The 15,647-nt window shown below is 37.1% G+C and overlaps 1 protein-coding gene across 2 annotated transcripts in view; it reads left to right on the forward strand.

Annotated features, from left to right (window-relative positions):
• SLC24A2 (solute carrier family 24 member 2) overlaps positions 1-15,647 on the forward strand; it is a 179,016-nt gene that overhangs the window by 79,625 nt on the left and 83,744 nt on the right. For both annotated transcript variants that reach the window (XM_034774524.1, XM_034774525.1), the window contains exons 3-4: positions 9,005-9,043; positions 10,293-10,401. In XM_034774524.1, the coding sequence (XP_034630415.1) occupies positions 9,005-9,043; positions 10,293-10,401 (148 nt within the window). The remainder of the gene's footprint in view (positions 1-9,004; positions 9,044-10,292; positions 10,402-15,647) is intronic.

Below are 15,647 nucleotides of genomic sequence, written 5' to 3' on the forward strand. Positions count from 1 at the left end.
CACATATTATTTTTATTCACAGGACCCTTGCTTCATTCATTTCATTCACAGGATGGATGGTGCTCAGTGAGTGAATGAGGGTTGTGTAGTGACAGAGGCTATCAACTATAGGACCCCTGTCACATTCACTGCACACCTTCCAACTTCTGCAAGAAATAAGATGAGAAGAAAAAGCATGCTTTTGTGATTAAGGCAAGTGAATCACACTCAGAATTAGATTCTATCCAGGCCTTTTTACTAAAACTTCACTAAATGAATGTTCCTCACTTTCTCAGTACGCAACCTGAGACAACTGCAACTGAAGTCAGTGGGAGCTGGGGATGCTCAGCCGCTCTGGCTGTTGGGCAGCATGAGCACAGGTTTGGAAATCAGGAGTTCTGAGTTGTTATGCTGGCTCTGCTACTGATGCTGTAAATTGGATTAGTGAAGTTACTTTGTCCTCTTGCCTCAGTCACTCTGCCTGTAAAATGGGGATAGTACTCCTCTCTCATTTTGCATGGGAGTTGTGAAGATAAATTCATGAATGTTTATGAAACACTTGGATACTATGGAGATGAATGCCAAAGAAAAGAGCATGAGGAAATTAATAATTCCATATAAACTCAAAAGTTTTGGATCATGTGAGTAAGTCAGTCCAAGGGCCACACATTAAATTAGGGGAGTAATAAGAAATATTGAACAGCTGCCTTACACCCGGAGCACCATCCATCCTGTACATTGAATGAGATAAGGGTCCTATGGAAAAAACAGTATGTGATCATGTAATTAAAACACAAGGGGACCAAATTAAGGTTACACAGGGAACCTTAATTCTGGCATTTCCTAACTTTTAGGTTGACAAGTGAAGCACTCAAATAACATTCTTCCAATGTATTTTTAACCTGTCATATTATGAATACAATAGCAGCATATTAATTAAACATGCTTTAAAAGTAATGAGCCTAGTTTTCACATCTGGGTACCTGAAGCTAGCCAGTACAGATTTATATTTATGCACTTAATCTGATACTCGTAGGCAGCTAATTTGGTAGGTACATATCTAAGTGTCAGTATAAGAGCTTAAGTTTAGTCTCCCATTTTTGAAAAATCCCCTCCTTTTCCCCTTCTTATAAACTGCCAAAAATGACATTGACTTAAATAATAATTGTAACAATGTCTTTAAAAATATTAGATTGCAATTAAAGGGAAAAAAGAGACAAACTTTTCAATGATAAGTCTTAACATTAAGATTAAAATGACATCTTGAAACTACATGATTATGATTGGCATTATGGTAATTAAATAATCACAGGGCCTTTATTATTGTGCTATTACATTGCTCTCCTAAACCAAATATCAAGGATACCGGATTTTTAGTAAGTTCAGAGCAGTTAAGACAAGTGGGCCAGATTTAAACTCTTATTCCTGTTCAGTAGGTACTTACTCCAGGAGTGGTCCCATCGACCGACTGGGAGAGTAAGGTACTATTTCACGTGAGTAAAATGTCTCAAAATTTGGATCTAAAGCAACTGGCCTCAGACTAGAATGTGATTTAACAGCTGATTTATCTTTAAGCCACTTATTTGTCATTCTCAAATTAACAAAGATGCAATTCCTTAATAGATCTATGATAAGATTCAATTTGTGCACACACACTGGGTAATTGCATGAACAAACTGGTATTTAGAAAATACCTGATTTGAAGGCATAAAACCCTTTAGATATGCATAGAGCTGGGACTTCTGACAAAACAGAAATGTACACACATTTTGCAGATGCAATTATGCACCCAAATTTGAAAATTTGTCTCAATATTTGTTCAGGGTCAGGATTCGCTTCAGAAATTTCTTGATGGGCGTGAGTAAAGCAGGCTTGCAAGCTCGGCTAAATTCAGGAAACAGCCCTTGTGAAACTTAATGTATTAGTTCAGAGAGTAAAGATGTTTTCTCCCTTGAGAAGCCCTCCTGTAAAAAGGGGAGCTTTAGCTTCTCCAGCTCTTTTCTTAATAAGATCTACAAAGCGATTTGCTTTAAATTCTAACAGGCCACGTTCAGGTGATGTTTAATTTAGACCGGATGATATGTAAGAAAGAACACCTCATACTCACACTCCTTCTCAGTTACTCTCAGTCTAAGGGAATTAGGTAACAGTCTAAGGAAGTGTAATTTACATACTGAGAGTGAAATCCTATGTAATTTACGTATTGAGGGTGACAAAGCTTCCACTGACTTCAGTGGGGCCAGGATTTCACCCTGAGCATTCAGCAGAAGGTTTAAGTTAAAGTACGTTAGGATCATTATAAATTACACCTTCCAGCTTTTTGGCATGTAAACTACACTCAGACTCCCTTTGGCATTAGAAGAGTGGGTATGTGAGGATCATTGAGAAGATACCCACCCACAATTACAGAACACCTGTGAATGTGGTCTGTGAGTCTGAAGGAGTTTAAATAAGTGAGTATGTCTAAGGGAGCCTAAAGGACATTTGGGTACCTTCCATCCTAAAATAACTGCCTTTTATAATTTTCTTCAGAGCCGACAAACAGTGACTTACTGATACCTGAATAATTGCAATGAGCCATATGCTACTTATGAAAAGCAATGCAAGAAGACATCCATAAAAATATATGTACCTATAAAATATACCTGGCACAACTTCTTTGTAAAGCCCCTAACTTGGCCCCACATTCTATATCAGAAAAATAATCAGAGAAACCAGATTACAGAGTTTAAATACAGTTTGTAATGCACTATACTCTACCAGTCAATGCACATAATGTACTTTCCTTACTTCCAGTGATGGCTCATCCAGTAAATCATTAATCTCTTTTAATTTATTATAATGTTTTGAAAAATATTTAAGATAAGAGAAAAGACATGTCAAACTTGTATAATATCCTTTCACCTAAAGAGCTGAATCACGCCTGACAGCTCATAAAAACTAGCCTATCCTTGGCCATCAAATAGGAGCAGGGATTTGATAATTACCTTTTAATTGGTGAGGCCACTACTGGAAAGCTGTTTCCAATTTTTGTGTCCAAACTATAAAAAGGATGTTGAAAGCCAATTACACTTTTGTCTTTCACTGTTTGATACCATAACCTGGTGCTGAACGAACTGAATTGAATGCCTAATCTGATTTGTAATTAGTTTGTGTTTGGGACAAAGAGTGGGACTGTACAATTGTCTAATTGTCACAGATCATTAAGCATATATTCCTAAAAAAATTAAAACAAATCCAGATGCATACTTGATTTTGATTTTGGAGTGAATTGGAAAGATATCATCTGATAAAGAATTGAAGTTCCCAGGTGTCTTTTATTGATGATGGTGATATTTTGCACATATGTTCAAAACTCTGTACAAATTTTGGGCCCAATCCAGCTCCCACTGAATTCAATACGAGGACTCCCACAGATGTCAAGGGAAGCAGGAGCAGCCCCATTAACTACTTATGAGTTCATTGTTCCTGTGTATGGGAGAAGAAACTCACTCATGGATTTTGGAAGGGATAGCAATTGAAGATTCTCTGAGATCTGTTAGAAGCCAGAGCCATCCCTTCTCTCTGGAGTGGCAGAGGGTTCAGGTCCCAAAACTTGAAGCTTCCCCAAGACTCACTGGAAGCCAGAGAAATCCATATGGAGGTGTTGTGCCCTTTAACTGTCTTCCACCACCTCACCCCATGGCAGTTTGGCTCTTCCCTTATTTCCATGGCTTTGCCAACTGTTGTTGCACCCCAAACACCTCTTTAGAGGAGGCTTCACTGAATGAGTAGGTTGGGAACTCATATACGTTCCTTGCTGATCCACTGTGCATTAACTTTGCACCAAGCTATCGTGTGGGCATGTTGGTGGCAGGAGCGACTAGTTCAACAGTGAGCTGCTGTCTTCCTAGCTCCCCATCCTTCCTCCGCATCATCTTCTCTCCCCACTCCTGGAAATGATCCCCACAAACGATGGAGATCTGGAGAGTGATGGTGCCCAGATAGGACGGTGTTTAGTGTGGTTTAAATGCATAGATAGATAATATAGAGATAGATGTTCACCCTGACAGCTCAACTACTAGACCAAAGAGAACTATGAGAATACTGATCATCAGGCCTGGGCACTTAGCTTTTGGGAGAATCCTCGTGAGAGTTCATTAGTCCTGCAAGAATATATAGCTGTTTGGTGAGAATTCTTCAAAATTTGGCCCATTCTTTGGGAAAAATATTTTCTGAGAGGAACAATGCCATCTGTGGATTACACAGATTGTTCATTGCACAGATTTCCAGCCAGTATGTTACTCGTGTATGGACACTGTTTTTTCTTAGAGGGAAAGTACAATAAATCATTATTTATATTTTTATTATTTGTAGTTTAGAACAATCAAAATTATTTTTAAAAAAGAATTGCATGGACTTTAATGTCAATTTTGGGTCTAACTAAACTATGTCACAGTTATAGACAGTTCTGGTTAACCATAATGCATGAGAAGGAGGTGAGTAAGGGCAGGTGGAAGCAAGGCCATGCTTTTGCTCTTCCCCTTCCCTTGTGCCTCTGTTGAAAAGTATTTGCTAACAGTTTATGTAATTTGAATCAGTTCCGTGAACGTTGGCGTTTCAGGGAGAGAGTTGATGGATAATCTCCGTCAGTTTGGCATTCTGGACAGGCTGTACCCACTGAGTATCAGATTTAATATCTACATGGATCACTATCAGATATTTGTCAAACAGTGTTATACCAGATGGTGAAGGTATTTATGGCATCATGTAAGGGTATTTGTTTAGATGTTTTTAAAGTGAGAGGCTAAACCAAAAAAATTGAAAAATGGATATAAAGTTTTATCTATGAAATATGTAGCCATTCTAAGCCGACGAGAGAGAGCTCTCCCATTGACTTAATTAATCCACCCCCAATGAGTGGCAGTAGCTAGGTCAGTGGGAGAAGCTCTCCCACCAACAAGGTGCTGTCCATGCTGGCGCTTCTGTTGGTGTAACGTATGTCACTAGGGGGGTGGATTATTCACACCCCTGAGCAATATAAATTATACCAACATAAGTGGTAGTGTAGACATAGGGATAGGTATTGGAGGGCTTCCAATATTCCAGCCTTAATAGCAAGCAGGAAAGATATGGGATTGTTCCTGAAATAAATGCTTGGGGCTCTAAGGTCAGCTATGAAAAACCTTGCAGATTTAACCATCATATGGATATGAAGATACAAGAATACTATTGTGTAAGCACAATAAGGTATGGTCCACTGGATACTATATCACAATGCAATTGTATGTATTTTGCAATACTATAAAAACTATCAACAGCTGTAAGTTAATTATGATGTGGAATTACAAGGAGTATGGTGCTCATCTCCTAGTATCTGTTCTAGAACTATCTGCAATGCAGAAATTAAAAAGTCAAAACAAAAGGATGGAAATAGCAGTTTAAAAAGGAGCTAATATGTGGTGATTGTCCTGATACAAGTGCACACATTCCTGTACAGAACGTTTGTTTTCTAAAGAAAAGATTAATATCATTCTAGCTATGTACAAAAAACTGTATTCAGAGTTGGTTTAAAGGGACTTAATCGATTTAAATTTGGGCCAAATTTTAAATTTTATATTAAATACATAAGCTTTATAAAACCTAAGACTAATAAAAATAGGCTTCTCCAATTAGGATAATCCAATGAAAACAATATTTTTGAATGTAAATATTCTCCTGAAGTGTTCAAAATCCAAATGCTGCAGCACTGAGAACCTGAATGTGAAACTGGCTGAAACAAAAGAAAAATGGGATTAGCTGATTTTTCATTGTCCAAACTAAAAAAAACCCACAAAAAACAAAAAGGTAAAAATAGGGCATAAGTAGTGACAAATATATTTGATTTTAAGACATTATTATAACAAATAATAAAATTTGCTTCTATGCAATATGTGATTTTTAGTTGACAGTGTCTCTTTAACATTAACACTAGTAGTCAATTCAAAAATATTTTTTCAAACAGAAATATATTGGTATAATCGTTTTCCATTAGATTTTTGTTTTTTGGCTCATATGCTGTACAACACAAATACAGATAGCCTGTTTGATATCATTTGGAGTTTATAAAAAGCTTTATTCATGTCAGTCATCAATTTGAACTAATTGTGCTTGCACTGCAGTATTAAAGAGTTTATAATTAATATAAAATAGATTAAGAGGTTTTAAAATAATTAACAAAAATATCTGAGCTCCGTGGGAGCACTGATGTGAATAAAGTTAGTCATGTGTATAAGTATTTGCAGGATCAAGCCCAAAAAGTATGCTCAGTTGTACAAGACTTAGAGACACTGGATCCAATCCTGCAAGATGTGAAATGTCCTTCCTACCACTGAAGTCCATGGAAACTGATGATGTTCAGTAATTCAAATGTGGGCCCACTGTTTGCATTTCTGCTGTTAATGTTTGTGTGAGCATCTTCTTCCTAAACGTCTATTTATATTTTTGTCATGAATATTTATTCTGCAATGCAACTTGATATACAAGGTTTCAGCACAGGAACAAATATATTATTTACCACATTTGAAAAAATATCCATTTAACAGTTTTATACTTCATATTGCTGTAGTAGAAAGAGAGAATACCTTTGTCATTTCAGAAGTGTATTTCCATCCTACTGAAATATTTTTTAAAAATATAAATGGAATATGTATTGCCAAAATCCAGTATTTCTATTTACTTCAATGATTATCTTGTACAAATTAAAGTGTACAGGCTATAAATTTTCTTTTAAGCAAGGTAGTTGTTTATCTTAATATACCTACCTGACCTGATCCAGCTCCCATTAAAGCCATTGGTAGTCTTTCCACTGATTTGAAGGGGTGTTGGATAGGATTATGTATTGATCCTACAAAGTGGTAGGTGCTTCTGAGACGTACTGATCATTCTCAGCTCTTATTGACTTTAATGGGAGTTGAGGGTGCTCTGCACCTTGCAAGATCATGTCCAATAAGTGGCTAAAACTCAGTAATATTTTCTCATCCTTGGTTGGATCTTTTTTCAAAATGCAAGATATGGACTGGACCACATATCTCCTCAAATACCAAAGCCTTTGTTGATCATTTTTATCATCCGTATTAAGGACCCAGTCTTTCAAACACTTACACATAAGAGTAACTTGACTCACATGATTAGACCCACTGAACTCAATGAGACTATTTTGGGGGCTTAAGAGCTACTTAAGTGGTCTTGGGCTGATCCCTGTTTAGGTGAAAATTTCATCTTAGAGTGAATTTTCCCCAGTATGAACACAGATCAGATTTGTGGGGAAGGAATTATACAATAACAACCCCTGAAAGTATATGTGAATAATATATGTGTACATATATATTTATAGAATTTATATATGTATACATATATGTACACACCATTATTAAACAATACTCATCAAAATACTGTCTAAAGATAAATGAGCATATTTTGTTGACCTTTTACTGCAGAAATTTTCTTTTCTTTTCTTTCCTTTTCTTTTAAGTTCTAATAAAAGCTCTCTCCCCAGGTGCTATTTCCCAGTTGTTGTTTGCACTGAGTCAGCCTGGCTTGAGAGATAGGGGGGAATCCATTACAGACCAAAAGATAGTCTTTTCTCACATAATCATTTCTTCAAATTGATGTTCTCAGCTGGGGACATTTTGGACATAAAGAATTAAGTCCTGTGCTTCCTCTGCTCACTGTGGAACAAAAATGAACTGCTTCAGTATCAGTATTTGCTCATAATTATTTCTCTTCTACTTAACCCCCAAGGTTAAATTCGCTAACTGAAAAGGCGTGTTAACAGTTAATCTCGATGTGTGTCAAAAAGCTGAGCTCATTGCACTGGATAATTCCCCCTAGGGATTGTGCTGTAGAATACAGCACCATTTGTTGAGCTGTTTGATTGAAAGAAAGAAAGCTTAGTATGGAGGAAATGGTTTACAACACTGCTTTTTGAGGGAAGGGGCATAATCACATGAGGTTGACTGTAACACAGGTAGAGTATGCAGGGTTTTATTAATCATAGTTCACTGGTGCTTTTGTGTGTATTTTCTGGTGAATTAACACTGTATTGTAGGCTTCAGCAGATTTAAGAAAACATTATGACTCTGTTTATTGTCCATTATCACAATTCTCCCAACAATATTTATAGAAACACATAGTTCTGTGGTGCCACAAAACATCCAGGCTACCATCACTAATACATCTTTTGTTCATCACAACAACCTAGGCATATAATATTGGTTAGGCATCGCTACGTCGACTTGTTTGCAGAGAAACCCAAAGTCTTCCCCAGTTTTTCATCCTATAAATGTCATTGTCTTGCCATTATTGTGCTCAGAAGAGTGAAAGAATATCTGTGAGACACAAGTCACCTATTTTGTAGTTTGCAATGTCTTCAAAATTCACCCCAGAGCTTGATTCTTGTACATGGGAGGGCAATACTCTGCTGCCATGTTGTCTGCTCTTAACTGTTTGATCCTGTCAATTAGGGCTACATGGCATTTTGCTGAGTCCCATTAAGATGTTTAAAAAAATAAGCTTATATAATGACTCATAACTTCTTTTTAAGATATCAAGATCATCATTTGGAATCATTATCAATAATGGTCCAACCTTGATGATCTTACTGAGTTTACTACACTCAACTTCAGGCAAACTCCCATCAAAGCCAATGTGAGTTTGCCTCACTAAAGACTATAAAAAATGAGGACTTCAAGATTTAGCCCATTGTTTATAACTGAGACCCTGAAATCCAGTGACATATCAGAGGCAAAGATAAGAGGTTTCAGGAGCATTTCAGCTTGAACTTTTCAAAAGAATCCACTATTACCTAGTATCTACAGAATATTTAAGGTCTTTAACATCACATAGTTCCAGAGCTGTGAAATCACATTCTAGCCCATAGAATCTATCTATGTCACTCAGTACACAAGTACTTGCTGTTTAGCTGTCTCTTCAATTGTTCGATGTTCTTCTCTGAAAATGTATGCATGCACCATGTGACATTTCTTTTTCCCCCCCATGCATGCAGCCACCTAATGCTGGGGACAAGGATGACCAAACACTGACGGTAAGCAGCAGTTTGTATTTTTATGTCTGGGCATTTGTTTCTGGAAGGTGTGGGCAAGACAAATCTTACTTTGCTTTGGCACACTTCAGCATTTTAATAAACTTATCATCCTTCCCCACCCCCGCCCCCAATGCTGCTATACAATTAAAAATAATTAAGTTTCAGTGTTAAAATGACAAGTTAATTCTGGTATTCAGTTTCTATAATTTTTCATTTGGCACCAAGAATTAATGTATGTGCCCTGTACATGCTTTCATTGAAAACAGAATATTTCCTTCAGCTGTTTTTTTTTTAATTGGTTTGTCAGGGGCTTGTTAGTTTTACAAATTGTTGGCTCTGATTATTATTTATTATCCAACCAAATGAAATGTTTTGTGAATATTGCCATCCACAAAATGGCTGTATTCTCTAAGAATCTTATGGCTGTACAACTGCAGCTGCTGTTATACTATATAATTATTGGCACAGGAAAGAGAGTCTCTTCTAGGTGTTTATAAGCCTGTTAAAATATATTAAAGATGTTTTATTTTAGCTCTGTTATTTTGTGTGTCTGTGCATCATTCTGAAAGTCCTTTATTTTTGCTCCAACCTTGCCAATAGCATCTGATAGAAAACTATAGGCAGAGGCACACATTGTTACTATAACTGACCTAAGGCCTATCTAAGATGCTATCGTATAAATGGGGTATTTTTTTAACCTTTCTCTACATCGTTTTGATTATATCAAATGGTCTGTAATGGACTGCAGGCCTTCGAAATGAGAAGCTGGTGTACTTCAGGACAGAGCTAGATCATTCCACAATGAAACTAAAGATTGCCATGACTGTCGGCTGCTCTTTCTCTCCCCTAAAAGAATCCCCTTTAGGTTTTAACTTGACACATTTAGCACATAAAGTCTACACTGCCTTGTCTATGCTAGACTTTTAGAACATATTAGTTACACATTCTAACAACGCACCCTTAAATCCTAGGCTGGACAAAGTTAGAGGGGTCAGTTGATTTGCCCAATAAGTCAGGGGGAGTCTGTGGCAGAACCAGGAATTGAAGCCACATCTCCTGAGTCCCAGTCTACTGATGAATGATCCCAATGGATCCTTTGGGATGAAAGGGGGTGTATACGTGACATTACTTAGTACAAAATGTGACCGGTGGAAATCAGAAATGTTTTCACTGGGAGATGAATACAGCTCATAGTGTAACTGGACCCATTCTCAAGAAAAGGCTAAATTCTTTTTCTTTTTTCATTCAGACCAAGCCACGTCTCCAGCGAGGCGGGAGCTCTGCATCTCTCCACAACAGTCTAATGAGAAACAGCATCTTTCAGCTTATGATTCACACACTCGACCCACTTGCCGAAGGTATCCCAATAATTTTTTTTCTTTCTCTGATGTAGAAAACAAAACAAAAAAAGATGTTCTCCTTTACTCACAAAAATGTTGTTTGTACCTGAACTCCTTTCTCTTTGGTTTTGGTTTGCTTGTTTTTGTTTTTTGTTTTGTTTTTTGCAATCTCTGAGAGAGGGCTTGCATTCTAATGCCACAGTATATACAGTCCCATGAAGGATTGTGACATATAGGGATTGCTTTCACTGCGATACCAATAATAATCATGGCTGTCTGGTGGATGCACTGTAAGTACTAACTCACTCTCTCTCTCTCTCTCTCTCTGTCTAGTTTGGGCTTGAACAGAGTTCATGTTGGGCAAGGATGTAAAAATTAGAAAGATGTTTTTACTGCTACTTGTGTGGGATGTCAATTTTCTCTTCCTGGCTTTGATGTCAGTATATCACAGGGAAGCTAAACGTGGAACTAACTTGTAATATGGAATGTAGACAACATTGAGATATTGCAATCTTGGCTTTGGATGGATATTCACTGAGACTAGATAGAATACGATTATCCACAATCAACTCAGAGCCATTATTGATCTGCAACCCACTCCTACCCCTGCCCATCCACCCCATCTCTCTCTCTCTCTCTCTCTCACACACACACACACACACACACACACACACACACACACATAATGTGTTCACTGTGTGATCCTCTAGATGGAAAACATAGCTGTATATTGGTTTGGTTTGAATCTGAGTATCACCTTGTCCACTACTCCCTTCAGGTGGATTTCCAAAAATCCAAACCCAGGTATTTATTTGTGAAGTGTGTGTTCCAATTACATGACTTTTCCCTGCTGCAATAAGGTATGTCTTCTGCAATCATGTGTTTTTCAAAGTTATAATTGCTCCTAAAAGATGTGAATGGCTCAAATGGTCTTAAATCTCTAAGAATATCACTTCCAAACTTGAGTGATTATAAAATATATGAAGCACCCTAATACGTTTAAATTACTCTTCATAGTACATACCAAGAAATCAGATTTTACTGGGTATGTTTTTAAATTGCAAACATTTTTCACACAATAAAAAAAACAAAATAAACCCAGCTCTGCATCACTCTAAAGCAGTAAATCTCCCTTTCCATTTCACTCTCCAGACTCGCAAGTTAACACTTATTATGCAAAATGAAAGTGTCATATTTTTAGCTCCTCTGTTATCCACACCATTAATTCTGCACTCAGAAAGGTTTATAGTACAAATCCAAACCCTTTGTTCCTTTAATCTGCCAAAAAAAATATGGCTATCGTTTTTGTTAGAATTATACCATTACCACAAGGATACTAGGAACACAAATCATGTGTCCCTATCCACCTGAAAGCAGCCTCCACTGCTTTTGGTCTTACAGAAGCCCTGTGGTTCTCTCTGTTGATGCAATTGAGGCTGCACTTCTCCGTTTAATAGATGCTGCATTATGTAACTGCCAAAGTCTGCCCCTTTAAGTAGCATAGAGTCAGTCACAGACTGTGCCCAGTCCTATTACCATACCTAGTAAACGAGGAAACATATTGGGGCAACCCACTTGGAATCCTTCATCTGAATAGCTATACAAGAGGATAGATGTGAATCTATTAATATCAAAGCAAGCAGATATTCTCAATGTTGCAACTCCTTTCCCAAACCCAACTCAGGTCCCATCTCCACCTACCTGTGAGGCAGGCCTTCCATCCTCCAGAAGCTTGATATATCACCTACCACAGCTTGTAAACTCTTCCCCTTCCCCCCCACCACAACCCCTCCATTTTCCTCTCCCATCCTTAAAGATAAGTTTGTAGGTCCATAGCTCCATCTGCGCTACTGCACACTCTGGTTTAACTATTCCAATCACGTCACGTGCTAGAGTATACAGAAATTCAAAGTGGAGGCACTTGGGCCTAGACACAAATGGGATTCCTGAACTCATTTTTAAAGGTAGGAGTTACTAGAGGCTACGTAGAGGATTGCTGCAGAAAAGTGGGTTAGGGAGAATCACATTAACTTCTTAACTGAACCCCAATACAGGCCTCAATAAAGATTCAGAAGTAAGACTGATGATCAGCCAGTTTTTATTTAGCTAGAACCTGTTTGCCTAGCCCTACTTCATATGTTTCCCAGGCCTAGCTGATTCCTCTGTATACCATTGTCCACGATTCTTCCCCATTGCAAGTCTTGCGCCATATAACATGTACCAAAGAGGAACTTAGAATCCTCTCATTAGAATAGTCTCAGAAGGAGGGCTTTCTAAATCCGTGTTCTAATTTGGGAGCTGTAGGTGCTGGGCTCTTTTAAAAATCAGATCATGTAATTACTGTAGCAAATAACTCAATAATGTTTGACAGTATATAGTAGTTAATCCATGTTAGTAAAATAAATATTTAGTCAATACTATTTAATACAGTGTTGCTTAGTGCTTATTGCATTCATCTTAAATTATATCTGAGGAAGCTTCCTTCAGTGTTCCCACCATCTCTATCACAGTCCCCATGTTTTCTTCCATGACTTCATATCCATCCTGGCATGATTTTTCCTTACAAATTGGAATTGAACAGTCTTGGCTTCTAAATGGATTTCTTAGAAAGTCTAGCCACATTTTTTGTTTCATTTAACAGAGTTTAACCAGAGTTAAATGACTGGGCTAAATTTTCAAAAAGTAGAAACCTACTTGCACATGCAAAAATGTCTGTGACCTGCATGTCTAGTTGCCTTGGCAACTAATGTACATAATGCATATGTAATTACTGTGATAGACCACACTAATTTAATGTACAGATCACTAGCTAGGCACCATAATGACTATCTGCATGTGCAAATATCAAACTCCCATTGACTTCAATAGACAAGGATTATAACCCTGATTTGCCCATAAATATAGTAATGACTGTTAGGCTGTGTCGAGGAGAAGCATGTGAAAATAACTATCTGATTTCATATTCTGTTGCTATGGCTTACCAAGTTTATGTTCAAACTTCTTCAGAGAGACACTTCAGACTCAGGGCTTCAGATCTTCTGCATTCCAAGAGGTTTGTAAAGCAGACACATGGAGAGTTCTACAGATCTTTACTAAACGTTCTACAACATTGACACTCTGGGATTGGAAAATCAAGTCATGTTTTTATTTTTTTTTCTAGCTCATATATCAAAATCAGTAATAAAAATTCTACACTTGTAATTCAGTAAACAATGTGTAGAAAATGGATGTGCCAGAAAAGAATCCAGCTCATTCTCCCAGACCTATGATGGCTTTGTAAGGCTACCAAGAGTGAAAAGAAGTCAAATCTTATTTTTTGCCACAAAAGCCAGCAGCTATGGGTCTGAATGCAAACATAGAGTTGGTCTGTTAAGTAAAAAAGTTAGTTTGACCTATGTGACCTAATATTTGCCTTGGCAACTAATGTACTTAAGTGAAATAGTTAATAGTATTCACTTTTGAATAATTCACTTGTCAAGCCACCACTATTACCTCTTCAAACATCTAAAACTTCATTTCTTATGGGAAGAAAACAAGAAATAAATAGCAATTATGTTAAAAAAATAACTAAAGCAGTTTTTACTCACCCCAAAATATACATGAATTATTAGGCACAACCACATGATTCTATTGATGTGATCCTGTCCTTCCTCTCCCCATTTCCCTCCTGTTTGTTCTCACCTTTGCTTGTTCTGTCATGTCTGAATTCTAGATTGTAAGGTCTTTGGGAGCAGGAATTTTTCCCCACTCTTTGTTTTGCGAACTGCTTAACACACGTGGGTTTGATACAAATAATAATAATCATTAATAACAGCTACTCAGGTCCGTGGGAGCTGTTGCATGCTCTGCACTTTTGAAAATCAGGCAGGTTTCCACATATGGATTTAAAAGACTAATTTAGGCTTCTGCTTTTGAAAATCTTGGCCATAGTGTAGATGTTCACTACTATCAATTTAACCACTCTGACTGGCAAATGTACAGGACTTTCATTAGCTAGAAATTATCTCTGCATGTCAATTTGAATTGGATCACTAAAACAAAATCAATGTAGCATTGTTTTTTTTCTCCATTTTTATCTTATAGCAATAATGACCTTGCAGCAGGACATTTCCTGGGGATTAAAATTAATGATTGGCTGTGCTTCAGACCATCAACTATTCCCAGCCAGTCATTAATCTCCAGGAAATGTCCTGTGCCAAATTTGTTTCTGCTTAAGTGCTGATGTTGCAACCCTTCCTCGCTCGATAGTCCTGGTGAAGTCAGATGAATTACTTGTATCAATATTACTCATGACAACAAGAGCTGCAGGATCAAACTCAGTGTACTGACTCATGTATAATTAGGTCCTGATCCAAAGGCCATTGAAGTCAGTGGAAAGATTCCTATTGATTTTAATGGACTTTGGATCAGGGCCTTACTGCTGGGAAGCTGCAGAAAATCCCTCTATTTATTTTTATTAGGAGCAACTTATAGATCTATGAATATCCCACCCCTCCTCTTCTCCTGTGTGCTAGCCTGTCGCCAGTCTCTACAATTTCTTTCTTGTTCAAATACTGCTGTTAAATGGTCACAGTGATTACACAGGTCAAGCCATCTACCATATATATCTATTTTGGGGATTTTCTATTGCGCCCATCATTGTAATATCTAAGTGCTTCACAGGTAGATTGTCTTAATCTTCTGGACACCATACTACTATGGCTTAGTCATTATTCTAAGAAACTTGTTTTGTTTTTGTTATTTTGTTTTTTATGTTTGGAAATAAAAACCTGCAAAATCTCTTTTCAGGATATGTCTGCAAAGACCTTTCATGTTTTTTTTAATATACAAAAGGACATTTCATTGTGCCTCTATCTTACCTTTCACACTTTGTATTTAGAAATACAGATCTCAGGCTAAAGTAACCTTAGGTATTTTAAATTCTGACCCTTCACCAATTTAACACAGGGAAGCAGGGGTTTTCTTTGAACATCAAATTAAAAAAAAATAGGAAGGTTGATCTTTCATCCAGAGAGGTAAAAAGCACTAGGCTGTATGAAAAAATCCAATAGGATTTAAAAGAGAATGTTATGTTTCTATAGAATTTTTAAATCAACCTATAGAATTCTATAACAAGGATATAATTCTCTATTAAATTATATACATTGGTTTTAAAAGTCTATGGAAGAGATATCATCCTCTATTAAATCTCATAGCATGCTTCGAATTATTTCAATAAACCTTATTGGTTTCATCCCTACTACATTCTATAGGCTATTTCTATA

The sequence above is a fragment of the Trachemys scripta genome, chromosome 6 (genome assembly GCF_013100865.1).
Source record: "Trachemys scripta elegans isolate TJP31775 chromosome 6, CAS_Tse_1.0, whole genome shotgun sequence".
NCBI lineage: Eukaryota > Metazoa > Chordata > Testudines > Emydidae > Trachemys > Trachemys scripta.